Source organism: Podarcis erhardii (genome assembly GCF_964252035.2).
Source record: "Podarcis erhardii genome assembly, chromosome: 8".
Taxonomy (NCBI): Eukaryota; Metazoa; Chordata; class Lepidosauria; order Squamata; family Lacertidae; genus Podarcis; species Podarcis erhardii.
In genome coordinates this window covers 48755680-48768771 of record NC_138499.1, presented here as the reverse complement: position 1 = coordinate 48768771, position 13092 = coordinate 48755680, and the positions used below count along the sequence as shown (strand labels likewise).

General features: G+C 37.5%; 1 protein-coding gene across 24 annotated transcripts in view; it reads left to right on the top strand.

The window, feature by feature from the left end:
• EPB41L3 (erythrocyte membrane protein band 4.1 like 3) overlaps positions 1 to 13092 on the top strand; it is a 131948-nt gene that overhangs the window by 59165 nt on the left and 59691 nt on the right. For 23 of the 24 annotated variants that reach the window (XM_081873815.1, XM_081873836.1, XM_081873834.1 and 20 more), the window contains exon 2: positions 11155 to 11387. In XM_081873815.1, the coding sequence (XP_081729941.1) occupies positions 11166 to 11387 (222 nt within the window). In that variant the 5' untranslated portion in view covers positions 11155 to 11165. The remainder of the gene's footprint in view (positions 1 to 11154; positions 11388 to 13092) is intronic. The other variant, XM_081873816.1, reaches the window with a different exon arrangement.

The window sequence follows — 13092 nt, the reverse complement described above, 5'->3', positions numbered from 1 at the left end:
ATTATAAGTTATAAACATGCCATTTTAATGTACCGTATACACCAATATTCAGGGTTATAAGCAAGACAAAAGCCATGGAACCCTATATAGCATTATTTATAGGGAACACAGAGCAAACCTGTGCTTCTCAAATTTTAATTTAAAAAAAACCATGGAATGCAATTTTAGCATGCCATTGTGGTAAACTGAGAGATTTTATTGCATTTTTATATCATAAAAGGAGAGCTGGAAGCGTAATCATGTCTAAGTTTAATGGTTTGAGCCTACTAAATATCAGCATTTCAGAAACTTGAGTACCAGGAGTTATCTTGAGAGCAGGCATTTGCTACAGTAGAACATAAGGAATAGGGAATGTGGCTCTGTAGAGTCTAAATCTTGTTGGACTCCCAACTCCCATCAATTGCACTACCACATCTAGATTCAATGATAGGGAAAGATAAGAGATGAATGCCATCTGCAGCACTAAAAAAAAAAGTTTCTTTCTCTGTCAGCACTGGAAAAAGTCATAAAAGCTGTAGGTGCTTCAGTCTAAGCCAAGGAAGTAATGCAACCTTTTGAAATGTTCATGTACACTGTGTATCTCCAAGTGTACTCTTCTCCATTTCCCTTTACTATCCATACACTGTTAATTATTGTTGCAGAACAGAGAGGTTTGATAAAACTTTCACCCACATTATCATTCCAAAGGAGACAGGCAGCATAAATGAGTGACATTGGAATGGTCTCAGTGGCATTTTTAATACATTCCATTGAAGGATTTGGAGGAACGACTGAGTTCTTGTTAACAAACGATATTCAAATTCTTGTATTGGCTGTAGTGACTTCATGCAAATCTGGTAGTATGTGCAAGTCCCAGTAATGCTAGTTGAAGCAAGTAAAAGGCTCGTTTTTAATTTTTAGTCATGTTGATACAAGAGGTACAAAAGGTATCTTGTAGGGAGCATTCTTAAGTCATCCTGTATAGGCCATCTAATTTTAATGATATCTGGGAAACTACTGAGAGCTACAATTGTATAGAGAGATAGTTGTGTGATATGAAATAATAAATATGACAACAGGATGTGAGAGGAACTTATGCATGAAACGCTGTTGTAAGAACAACTTTGACTAGAAGTAAATTTTTAGAAAGTATCAGAACAATATACTCTCCTTTTATTGGGGAGGAATACATTTTTAAGAGCATTTATATATTCTTGGCTGTAAATTGTGTTCAGTTAATGACATTGTAATTTGCACACAGCTGGTTCAAGGAGCCTATTAGTTCCTGCATCAAGTACAGCTCTGTCAAAGTGGTATTGTTGCCCATTCTTGTGTTAAGTTCCTACTTATTTTTATTTTCTCTTTAATTATCTCTTATGCAGAAGAAATTGTTATCCTCAGCCCCTTATTGTTCTTAGAAACATCAATGTTGCTGCACAGCAGAAATTGTACTGCTTTCCTCCGTTTTATTGTTTTTCTTTCACCAGGTCTTCACACACATACTGAGGCCCCCCAATATTAAAAATAAAAACAACCAAAAGGAGTTGTTTGTGTTTTGCCACCAGAAAAGATATATATTTTATTAATTTGCATGAACATTTTTCAGTCTGAACTATGACCAAATCTACAACAGCTAACAATATATATATATATATTAACAAATTACATCTTTTACTTGCTTAAATTTCCAGCTGTAAACATTTCACACAGGCTCACCTTTTTAAACACCTGCAGTGGACATGCCGTCCTAAACAGCAGTTGCTGTAGTGTGCCATTTCTCTTTCCTCAAGCCTGCGGCATGGTGTTAATTAGAAAAAGGGTGAAGTAGTGTTTTCCATAGCCTGTCCTTTGATGTAGGGATGTCTCACATTTTATATTATGGATGTGTAATGCTGAACCTGGGGTATAGCTATATCTGGGCTATAGCTATAGCTGCACTTCCTTAATGCAAAATCTCAGTTGGAATCCCTTAAATTTCTAACTCTTATCCAGTGGTGTGTGTGTGTGTGTGTGTGTGTGTGTGTGTGCGCGCGCGCCTTTATACCACTTGGTAAAGATTTTGCTTATGCAGCTGTTGGTAAACCTGCTGATAACCACCTACTTTCTTAGCCTAGCATGTTTATGATTGGGAAGTTAAGTATCTTGTAAACTCGTAAAATAAACAACAGATCAGTCATTTTGATGTAAAATCACTGCAGATGTGAATATATGTTTTGCCAGGGCTGTTTAGTTATTAAACATACAAAATGGAGATAGCCTTTTAAAAATAAAATAGCATAATCTACACATGGGTCAATTAGCAGTGTTAATTCTAGTGGGTGGAATTTAGCTGGTGCCCTTGCATTTACAGAAAAGTTTTGATCCACCGAACACCTCCACTAATGAAAGAGGAGGGCGTGCCAGTTTGTTCTTCACCTTGAAGCTCTGACAATACTTTCTACCCTGTTTTGGAGGGTCCCCCAAACTCCCCAGAGCTGCTTTTGGAAGGGGATTGCTGGCAAAACCCTGACCTTGCCTCCTCCGTTAGCAAAGGCATCAACTTGACCAAAATCATCTCCATGAGTGAAAGAAGACCAGCTTGATACCCCCATTTAAATTTATACTTTGGCATTTTCCCTTGTTTAAACAGAAGACTGTTTCAGAAAAGGAGAATATCTCAGTTTAAACTGTTAAGCACTTCCAACATGAAATCTCGGGTATCTGGAGTACTTGTTTTTTTATCTCTGCTGTGCAGTTCAAAATGGACAGCCAAGGCATGTTGTCACTTTAAATATTTTGAGGGTGACAAAAAGGGTAAGTGAACTAGAATGCTGCTGTTGTCAGGAGGCTAAGCAATTCATTTGGGGCAGTGCTTTATTGAGATGGCTGGTGGGCACTTGCCAGTTTTCCTTTGAATGGAGTTCATAAAGGTATTCCCACACAAGTGACACTGACACAAAACCCCACACATATACTAAGTAGAATAGAAGCATTGCCACCCCACTCACCATGCCCCCCTCCACCTCTTTCCCTCTTTTCTTCCTAATGTAACACTAAGGTCTCAGCAAATGAAACTGATCTGTAGAAAATGTAACTTGAAAAAAGAGACATTGTGCATACTTTAGTAAACCAAGTAATCATTAGTAACAATATATTTAAAATAACAATAAAAAATTAATGTATTTATTGTAGCAGTACTACTTTATGTAATGGGAGAAGTGCCTTTGATTTCCTTTTTGAAAATTGGTTATATTTTGATTCAGAATGAATCATAGGATTTGCTTGTATGTAGAAGTTTAATCCCTGTTTAGTAAACACTTTGGGAGTGTGTGATGCAACACAGTGTTGGCTTTTGGGGAAGAAGTTCATCTGCAAGGCCAGGTTGCATGTTTTGAAGATGCTGAGAGAAATTAGATGAGATGTTCAGGGACATTTCAGATGAGCTCCACTGAAATACTTGGGGTGTAACTTGATGAAAGGGTTGTTAGGCTTCAAGCTGAAGACGTTTCTTATATTTTTTTTAAAATCCCGGTTCTAGTTGTTGCTGGGGTGTATGTGCTGCACCTCCCTGTCTGAAGGAAGATCAGAATTTTCGTTAATTGGATAGCAATAATTTCCTAGTACCTTCTTAATTTTTTGAAGAGTATTTCTGTGGATGTATTCATTCCTTTTAAAGATTTGACATTTCTGGCATGTAAATAATACATCTCTCATTTAATTGTGTTTCTGCTACTTTGGTTTTTAAAATTGCCATTAAACTATGATTGTTGCCTAACTACGATTGTTACCCCTTAGCTTAGCTTTCCCAGACTCTAACTGAACAAAACCCTTCCTCTGATCCATGCATTCAGATTTTTCAACTCTCACTAAGTAGTTCTGAACATGAAACAGGTAGCACTTTTGAAAATGCTGCCCTATCATGTCAGAATGTAATGTTAGGGAATGTGAAGCACTTAGTACATGACATAGATTGGAAGAAATAGAATGAACCATGACATTGTGAAAAAAGTTTCCTCGAATTCATCCTTGGACTAGCAAAGAGGGAATGTTTTAAAAGCAAATGATCCATTTGGGTTCTGTCTAGCAGTGCAGCAGCTGGAAAGTTTAATTATAGGCTAGGAAGCCCTTCTGGGATTAAGGAAAGTGTTAGCAGAAGGGGTGAATATTAATGACAGCTGTTTGCCGCAGGACCCAAGAGGCAAAGAGAATATGTGTGTGGTGTGTGACTAAAGTGTAATGTCCGGCGTATGTGCCTTAAGCATTATAAAACCCCAGGGAATTTCTGAAATCATGGAGCATGTTTATATGGAATGATTTTCAGAGCTTAAATGTATGTTCAGTAGAGCCAAATTCAGTGTGTATTTATTTACAACCTGTATTTTGTTGTTCAAGACAAAACTACGCCCTAGCACCAGTAAATGACTCCCCAAAAGATATAACTTGCATTGTGCCATAGTGAATAACCTCATTATGCTTGCATCTCTGAGGAGCAGTCCAAATGACAATTGCCCTGAATAACTTTATAACTTGGGAGTTATAAATCCGAGGGCCACATTGCCTCATGGGGATCTACCAGGGGCCACATTCCACTTTCAGTGGGGCCAGGGAAAAAATGGGCAGGGATATTTCTCTTACTTGTATGGTAGACTAAATTTCATTCATGCAGAAGCCAGAGATACAACTAACACAGAAACACCACTTTCCCGTTTCCTCTCAGGTCAACAAGAGACATTATCACAGTTCAGGGACAAGTTCCAGCTAGGCAGAAAATGCAAGGAGGATGCAGAGCAGGACCAGTGAGGGGACATGGCCTAGTTCCCTCTTGAGGGCAAGAGGAAGAAGCCTGGAGGACTGCATACATTAAATTAAAATTAAGTATTGTTAAGCATCAGTTTTTGCTCTCCTGATGATATTTTGAGGCATATCACCATGTCTCAAAGTCCAAGAACTCTTGACTCAATTCCATGTCTCAAATTAAGGCTCAATTGTTTTAAGTGAGTTACTGCTGGCTTTGAAGTCCAGTGAAACTTTCCTCAACATGCCAGGACAAAAGGTACTTGCACCTCTGTCTTTTTAAGTGCTAGTGTTCTTTGGTAAAGTCTTTGGTATGACAAAGAAAGCACTTCACAAAGTACTTAAAATTCAGGACAAGGATTCACCAGAGGGGTTTCCTGAGGTCAGAATGAACCAAGACCAAACAAAATGTGGCAAAGAGGTTCTACCCTTTTCTAGTAAGGAATCAACTAATCATGTTCAAAGTTAGAAAAACATATATCTTGAAACAATTAATTGAAGTTAATCAGCAGATCTTGTTGGTTCTCTCTTTAGGGTTGCAGCTAAAACAGGTTTTCTAGCAATGGTATGCTAAATTGTAAAATGTGGAGTCAGGATGGTGTGTGTGTGTGTGTGTGTGTGTGTGTGTGTGTGTGTGTGTGTTGTTTGCTTCCTTGCTCAGATTACTGTGGTTTTCTTCCATTTCTCCTAATCCTGTTAAAAACACCATTACGGGGAAACCTGTTCTAGCTGTAACTCTAGCGTACAGGCTTTGAATGATAGTTTGCTCAGGAATCCTGCTCCCGTCCCTGAAACATTCTTCTACAGCAGCAGCGAGCTCATAATCATGCCGATCCAGAATAATAACTACTTAGGACAGCATGAGTGAACTTCCATGCAAGCACCAGAGCATCCTTTGTGTCTTTATCTTTTGTCTGGAAACTGGTGTTTCAGCTAACTAGAACAGTTTTACATGACTTTGTGTTGAGCCATTTTCTGGATTGTTGCCCAGATGAGGTACCCACGGTAATTATTGCAGAGCAACTGTGGCCAAATTGGCACAGCAGATGAAGGAAGTGTGGGAAAGGGGTTGCCTTTCACAAATATTATCCAAGTCAGGTAGGTTAATATTTTGGATTGTACATACAGGTAGGCTCCTTCGGGAGGAAGGATGAGTTATAAATTGAAACAACAACAATAATAAATAACGTGCTTAGAAATTGTCCAATTTCTATGGATTTAATATTTTTATGTGCTCGGTGGTTATCTATGGGCAAGGACATCTGTTTTCTATGCACGAGTTCCTAGGTTCAATACCTGGTTCAATACCTCTAGGAAGCAGTGGTACATTTCCAGGTTCGGTTACCTTTGGGTGGAGTGGAAAACTACCCAATCCTGTCCGAAACATGAAATGCTGTAGGTAGTCATCAGTACTGGACTAGATGAACTAATGGTCTGACTTGGTATAAGATAGCTTTCCTATGTTCCTAATTTGTTACTGTTACCCAGGTTTAAAAAAGAATGCTGAATTGCTATAATAGTGTTGCTGTTAATTTATGTCAATGTAGATAACCTCTGCGTACACAAAGTCGTTCAGCTTGAATTGCCACACTTTTGTCTGTAAATCCCACTCAAACTCTGTTGTGGGATCAGACAAGCAGTATAAGTGGATCTTGCACTCAGAATGGAGAAATTGGTTGTACGTCGTGTTTTAATTAAGATGCACCAATAGAAATGAAAAGAGTGAGTTGCTAGAATAGAAACAACTATCTGATGGGTTATGCTCTGCAATTACTGTCGTCTTCATTTCATTATTCGACTTTTCATGCATGTATTTACAAAAACTTCCCAAAAGATATAATTATCTTCTAGAAATACCCCGTTTCTTTTCTGCCGTGAGTGATTATTAATTTTCATGTACATATGTTGCCAGAAGTGACAAGCTGGCAGAAGCAGTTCCTTTTAATGTACTTGATTCCAGTGGAGACCAATAGATTGCATAGATACAACTATAATTTGCTCGTCTAATGGACATGAACTTACTCTCAACCTATTAATAAATTATGCAACTGCTAGCCTTGCATCGGAGATCCCCTCATATCCCACAAGCTTCTGAAGTCAAGACATACAGTAAATGGAAATGGTTTAGATTTTATTTGTATTAGCAGTGTTTAACATTTATAGTGCTGTCTATCTATGCATTCTTATGACAGTAGTGCTACTATTATACCCATCATTAGTCAGGATCTGACCCATGAATTGAAGATGAGTGTATTATCAGGAGTTTAATATTTTTTATCCCAAACAATTACAAAGTTTAAACGAAAGCAAGCAGACATCAAGGATCATATTGTAGTGTGTGTACTAAATTGGAACATAAATTAGGATAACCCAGTAGGTACAAAAAGGGATGATTTGTGGGGGAGGAGAGAATTCTTTAAACAGTTCTTTTGATGACCAAGAGTAAAAGTTAGGGTTTGTTTACTTTGCTTACTCCAGTCAGTGTTCAGTTGAAACTGATTGTGGTTGCAGCTGCTAGTTCAATCCTGGAAACATCTGCAATTGATCAAGGTGCACCTGGAAGATGTTTTCAGGGTCAAGCTATATGACTTTGAAGAGAGACCAGTGTTCATGGTTAAACTCAAAATGATTTTTCCCCTTAATGTGGAAAATAACCTAAGATTTAATCTTCTGTTCAACCACTGTGATGGATGCTTGATGGCACAGAACATCTGTCTTTGTGCCCTACTTTTGCCTTTGACTCTTTGTTTGTACATTACACCTAGCACAAAGAAGGATCAAACACTCCATTTTTAGGGGATCGTAGTTCATTTTTTTTGGAAAATGTTTGAGTAGTTGCAAATTTAAACTTAAGCTCTGAAATTAATAAGAATGACATTTACAATTTTGAAATGAAGGCTTCTATTCAAATGTCCATTTTTCGCAAATGGTTTCAATGATTTTTAAAAAGGGATTCCCAAAAAACCAAAACATAGTCTAAACATATATAGGAAACAGCTGTTGTTATGCATTAATGTGGACATGTGTGTTTTGAAGGTCTGCTGGCACTGTGTTTCTGTGGCCAGTGTATTTTTTTAAAAAAATCCCCTCAGTGTAGAGGGAATTGTTAAAAATCTCCCCTCAGTGTCACGGTTCAATATCAAGGCTGCCTTAATATATACTGTTTTTCTAATTTCTCCAGGGTTTCCAACTTGAATACAATATGGGGAGGGGCATGTAAGCCCCACCCCACATAGTCCACCACAAGACATGGCAAATGCACAACTTTGGGGGGAGGCAGCCCCCCAAAATATTCAATGGGGGGGGGGACAAAAGGACCTTGGCCCCTAGGAGTTGGAGCCTATTAGTATGCATATGTTAAGTTTAGGATAACCATTTTAAAAGTGAGAAGCAGTCTCATTCCCATTTAGATGTTGAGCATAGAGAGACATTCACAGAAACATATCTACCTAGATGAGCAAAACTAAAAGGCAATGCTTAAATAACCCCATTTGCATAAAGTAAGGGTATTTTTGTATGTGCTGTAGTAGTCAATGTGTAGAACAAAGAACCAATGCAAAAATAAATTAAGTCTCTTGAAGACACATCATTCTGGTTTCTGTTGGCATTTTACTGTTGATTATTTTAAAGTAAACTGAATATATGACAGCACTAATGAGCATAATATGATCATGAACAGAAAATGGGTGTCGTGAGATCCATAAATTCTTATAGTTAAAAACTATTGATTTGATTAAATTTTAGTTGTGTTGCCTAAGATCTTTACAGAATTTACACCAGTGACCGAGCGGCCATTAATGTAAATTGTGTTTGAATGCTTTTATTTTATATTGCTTTAAAAACAATACATATAAGCAGTTGCCCATAGATTGTATATTTTTTTTTGCTTCCTGTTGCCTTTTCTATATTCTTGTATCACTGAACCATATGGATATTTCTTGAAAATTTGGGCCCCATTTACTATATTATTAAAATATAGACATTTTGCTTCCTGTTGCATGTTTTAGCACAGTTCAATATGATCCACATAGAAAAAACAGAATAGGATATTGAGGCATTCTAGACATCTTAGACTCATTTCAGGGGCTTGTGATAGTAGTGGGGGAAATGAAATATACAGGTAACCTCGTGCTGGCTAGGCAGGCGTGCAGATCTTGCATGCTTTTAATAAACTCACAAAATAATGCAGTATATATCCTTGTCCCCGGGAGGATTGCTACTGCCAGCCATGCTCTTCTCTAGGATACAGTAAGATGTAAGCAACTCAAGCATAATAAATATGAAATTTAAGAAACGTTAGTGATTTATAATTACCAGCTATGTAGTTGTCAGGTCACATTTTAGTTCAGGGGCAAAATCTTGATCATACACTGATGATATTTCTACATGTTCCATACTAGAGAAAAGACAGAGAATTACAGTACTTTGTGCATAGCTGGAACTTCTGTCTCAAACACATATTGTCTTTTAAAGCATTAAATTAATTAAGCTTTTAAATGGTGAATAATATGTGCGCATGCACCCCTTGTAAGCAAGGCACTTTACAGCAACTGTAGAAGCAATAGGTTGTACTAATGATGTTTCTCCAACAAAAAAGTGATGAGGCAATAAGCTGAACTATCCCAATGAAGCCTTTACAGAAAGTGCACTGTAGTCATCAATCAGAGGGAAAAGAAGAAAGCAAATGCTCAGCAAGGAAATCAGAAGAAAAATACTCCCCCCCCCAAAAAAAAAATAGGTCAGAAAAGAAGATTAGACCTGAATGGTTTTTTTAAAAGTGAGTCTATTGAGGATTGTAATGAGCCATTTTAGTGAACCCTTCTTTCCTCCTTAATTGCTTGATGAAATATTTATTGTTCATTTGTATTCAGTTTCCAGAGCTATCTGGCTATAATAATGCCTTTCACAAATACTCTTTTCGCTTTTGGTATGGAGTGAAGTCAATAAGTTTATTATTGCTGTTTCCTTATAAAAGAAATGTTGCAATAAACCTCATGTGAGAATTTGCACCCCGTGTTTCCAGTTTCTTTTGCTTTGTTGTTTATTTGCAGACTGCAATTTTTAGGCTACAACCCCCCCCCTCCGTGCACTTCTATCATTTAAAAAACCTGTTTTACTGTTTTTATATATATTTTAAATGTTTTTATTTTATATTTTTGTAAAGTGTGTAGAGGTTTTTGTTATGATCAAGTGATATATAAATTTTGTTAAATAAATACATCAAACCTATTTTCATAAACTTTTTAATGTACAATTTGCTCTGTAACTTCCATAGATAACTTTTGATACATTGGCACGTGTGAGCTTATATTTCATAGTAAATTTCAATAGGATTGCAAGAATGGATTTTGTTATAGGATTGCAAGAATGGATTTTGTTACTAGGGCTGTTTAACTAGATTATAATACTAGACTTTCATACAGTGGCGTGGTTCAGTCATCACATGATTAAACCATAGTTCAAATTTGTTATACTTTTAGTCCACCCTTCTGAAGATAGGCAACCCCATACAATACATTTAATTGGGAAGAGTTTGAGGTGGGCCATCTAAATGATGATCTTGAGTCATTACTAAAGTGACCCCTACAGTGATAATTGATGATTAGTGAAGAACATCACAATGCGAACATAGTAGTAGGTAGTGGACAGGTCCTTACCAGCAAAGAAACTGATTTTCTTTTTAAAGGAGTATTTCCCCTCTGTTAATTGCATAGTTACTCAATTAAATAAATTATTATGGCTACCAGATTTAAGGCAAATTACATGTTGATTAACAAAATCAGATCGTTACGGTCATACTTTTGTTTTTGATAGATTCAAATTGTGACAATGCTGCATTTATTCATTTGAAAACTTTTACTCTTGAGTTTTAAGATTGTCTAAATGCTTAAAAGGTGTGTCATAGGCTACAGCCAGGCCATGATGAGACCCTTATTTTTGTGATATCCCTGAGTCGCACAGAGATTTTGCATTGAGCCAGCAAGCAGGAACAGGATGTTTTCAGTTTAATTTCCTTGGGGTTCTGTTGGAAGAGTTGGGCAAAGGGTGATTAGTTATCTGACAAATGGTTTATAGTCCTCTACAATCTTAAACAAGTCCCTAAGTAGGACTAGCTCTGGTAGCTGGATTCAGTGACCAGAGTTACGAAGAACCTGCATTCAAACAAATTCAGACCACCTAAGTGTGGTGAGGGGACAGGAGAGCAAGTGTGAAGACAACTAATAAAAAATCCCCTTGTGTGTAGAGGTAGGTGGGTGGGTGTGACTCCCCGTCACCCACAAATGATCTTAACTTTGCCACCTCTACTTTGTGACACTTAAAACCATCTTACTTGTTTGTCAATACAGTTTGTATCACCTTTTGATTTTTTTATGATACTGAATAGTTTTATTTGTGTTGTAGAATAATCAACCATGACTACAGAATCTGGATCAGATTCTGAATCAAAGGATCAGGATCAAGAGCAGAAAGAAGCTTCGGGTCAACAAGGATCGGGTGGGACAGGGGCCCAAGGACAGCAGCAGCAGCAACAACAACAACAACAGCAGCAACAGCAGCTGAGTGAAGAGCACCAGAATGCATTAGAACAATTTTCTGGGGTTGCAGCTCACAGCACTCCTGTGAAAAAGGAACCGGTAAGATCAGAACTTGGATAATTTCTTTAAAAGTCTTAACATACACTAGAAAGCCAACACATAACTTAGACACAGATATCAGTCTGATTAAACAGTACTCTTGCACACTGATTGGTGATCTACTGGGGATGGAGGGGAGAGGTTAGATACTATTCCCCTCTCTCAATTTCAGTCATATAATATTTTTGTAATTTTTGTCAGATTGTCTTACATGCTAGGCTTCATTTTTAAAACCTATTGCCATTGTTAAAAGGGGGGGGGGGACCTTTCGCTATTCATCACAGTGTTAGATAACTGCAAATTTTGGAGAGTTTGGAAACACATTTCCACTTTAACACCTGTTGAAATCCCATTTTATTTGGGGTTGAGTGATGTTTGAAACTAACAAAACCTTACATTCATTAAGGCCTGGTACTTACAAAATGACTACATTTTAACTACTTTCAGTTGTGTTAACAATGAAAAATTACTCAGCCCTGAGGCTTTCCCCCTCTTTAATAAAGCATTGCTTTTTGGACATAAACAAGTTGCATCACATTAGAATGTTGTTAATGGGAAAGGAAACAAAGGAGGCAGACAGCAATGACTGGGATTAAATACAGTGGTACCTCAGGTTACATACGCTTCAGGTTACAGACTCCGCTAACCCAGAAATATTACCTCGGGTTAAGAACTTTGCTTCAGGATGAGAACAGAAATCGTGCAGCGATTAAGAACAGTTTCAGGTTAAGAACAGACCTCCAGAACGAATTAAGTTCTTAATCCGAGATACCACTGTAGTTCACAACTTTGTTTAAAGAGACATGGCATGTGTATTAGCATTAAGCCAAGAGCGATGTGCATGGATGACCAGCTGCATTGCCCCCTTCAAAACAAGGCATGTATGGAATAGGTTTCCCATCCCTAACTATATAGTAGGCTTTGGTTAGAATAATACATACATTCTTTACTCCATCAACAGCAGGTGTTGTTGGGCTAATCAGACATTATTATATCAAACTCTGAACCAAAGTTACAAACCAAAATGTATAGATTAGTCCGGTTAGAAATAAATATTTAGATCCCCCCCCCACACACAGACACACAAAAAGAAAGCAATGGGAAGTCCTCCTATGTGAAAATTTGAGCAATTTCAGTGTTGCTCTGAGTCTAGCTGAAGGTAGCTTGATCCAAAAAGAGCCTTAACACAATTTTTCTTCCCTGTTAGATGTTAATTTATGGTGCCATTAGCCAGATAATCAAATTGCTTGTGGAAATGTATCACAAATAACCTTTGAAAAAGAGTTCATCACACATGAAAAAATGTGCATTTATGCATGTAAAATAAAAAATAAAATACTGAATGCAAGTTGTGTCTCCCTGGTCATTTTGCCCTAGATAACTGCATGAACAGGATGTCAGGCTTCTTTAGGCTTCTTTAGGAAATGAGACTTAATTCCCTGTGAAGGTGCATGAACACATCTTGACAGTTTGGGGTCCTGCTCTAATAGTTCCTGGCATGTTTTTGTGCACAGCACAAATTACTATAAAGGTTCTTCTGTGACAGTCTAACCTGGATAAATTCTCCCCGGCTTAGTTTTGTCCTGGTTAGCTACTTCTAGACATTGGTATCCACATCCTTCCCTTTTGAAATACTAATGCTCCTGTTTATAGTTCAAACTAAACATTACCAGCTGGTTTGTGTGTGTATATATCTCTGTTTTCT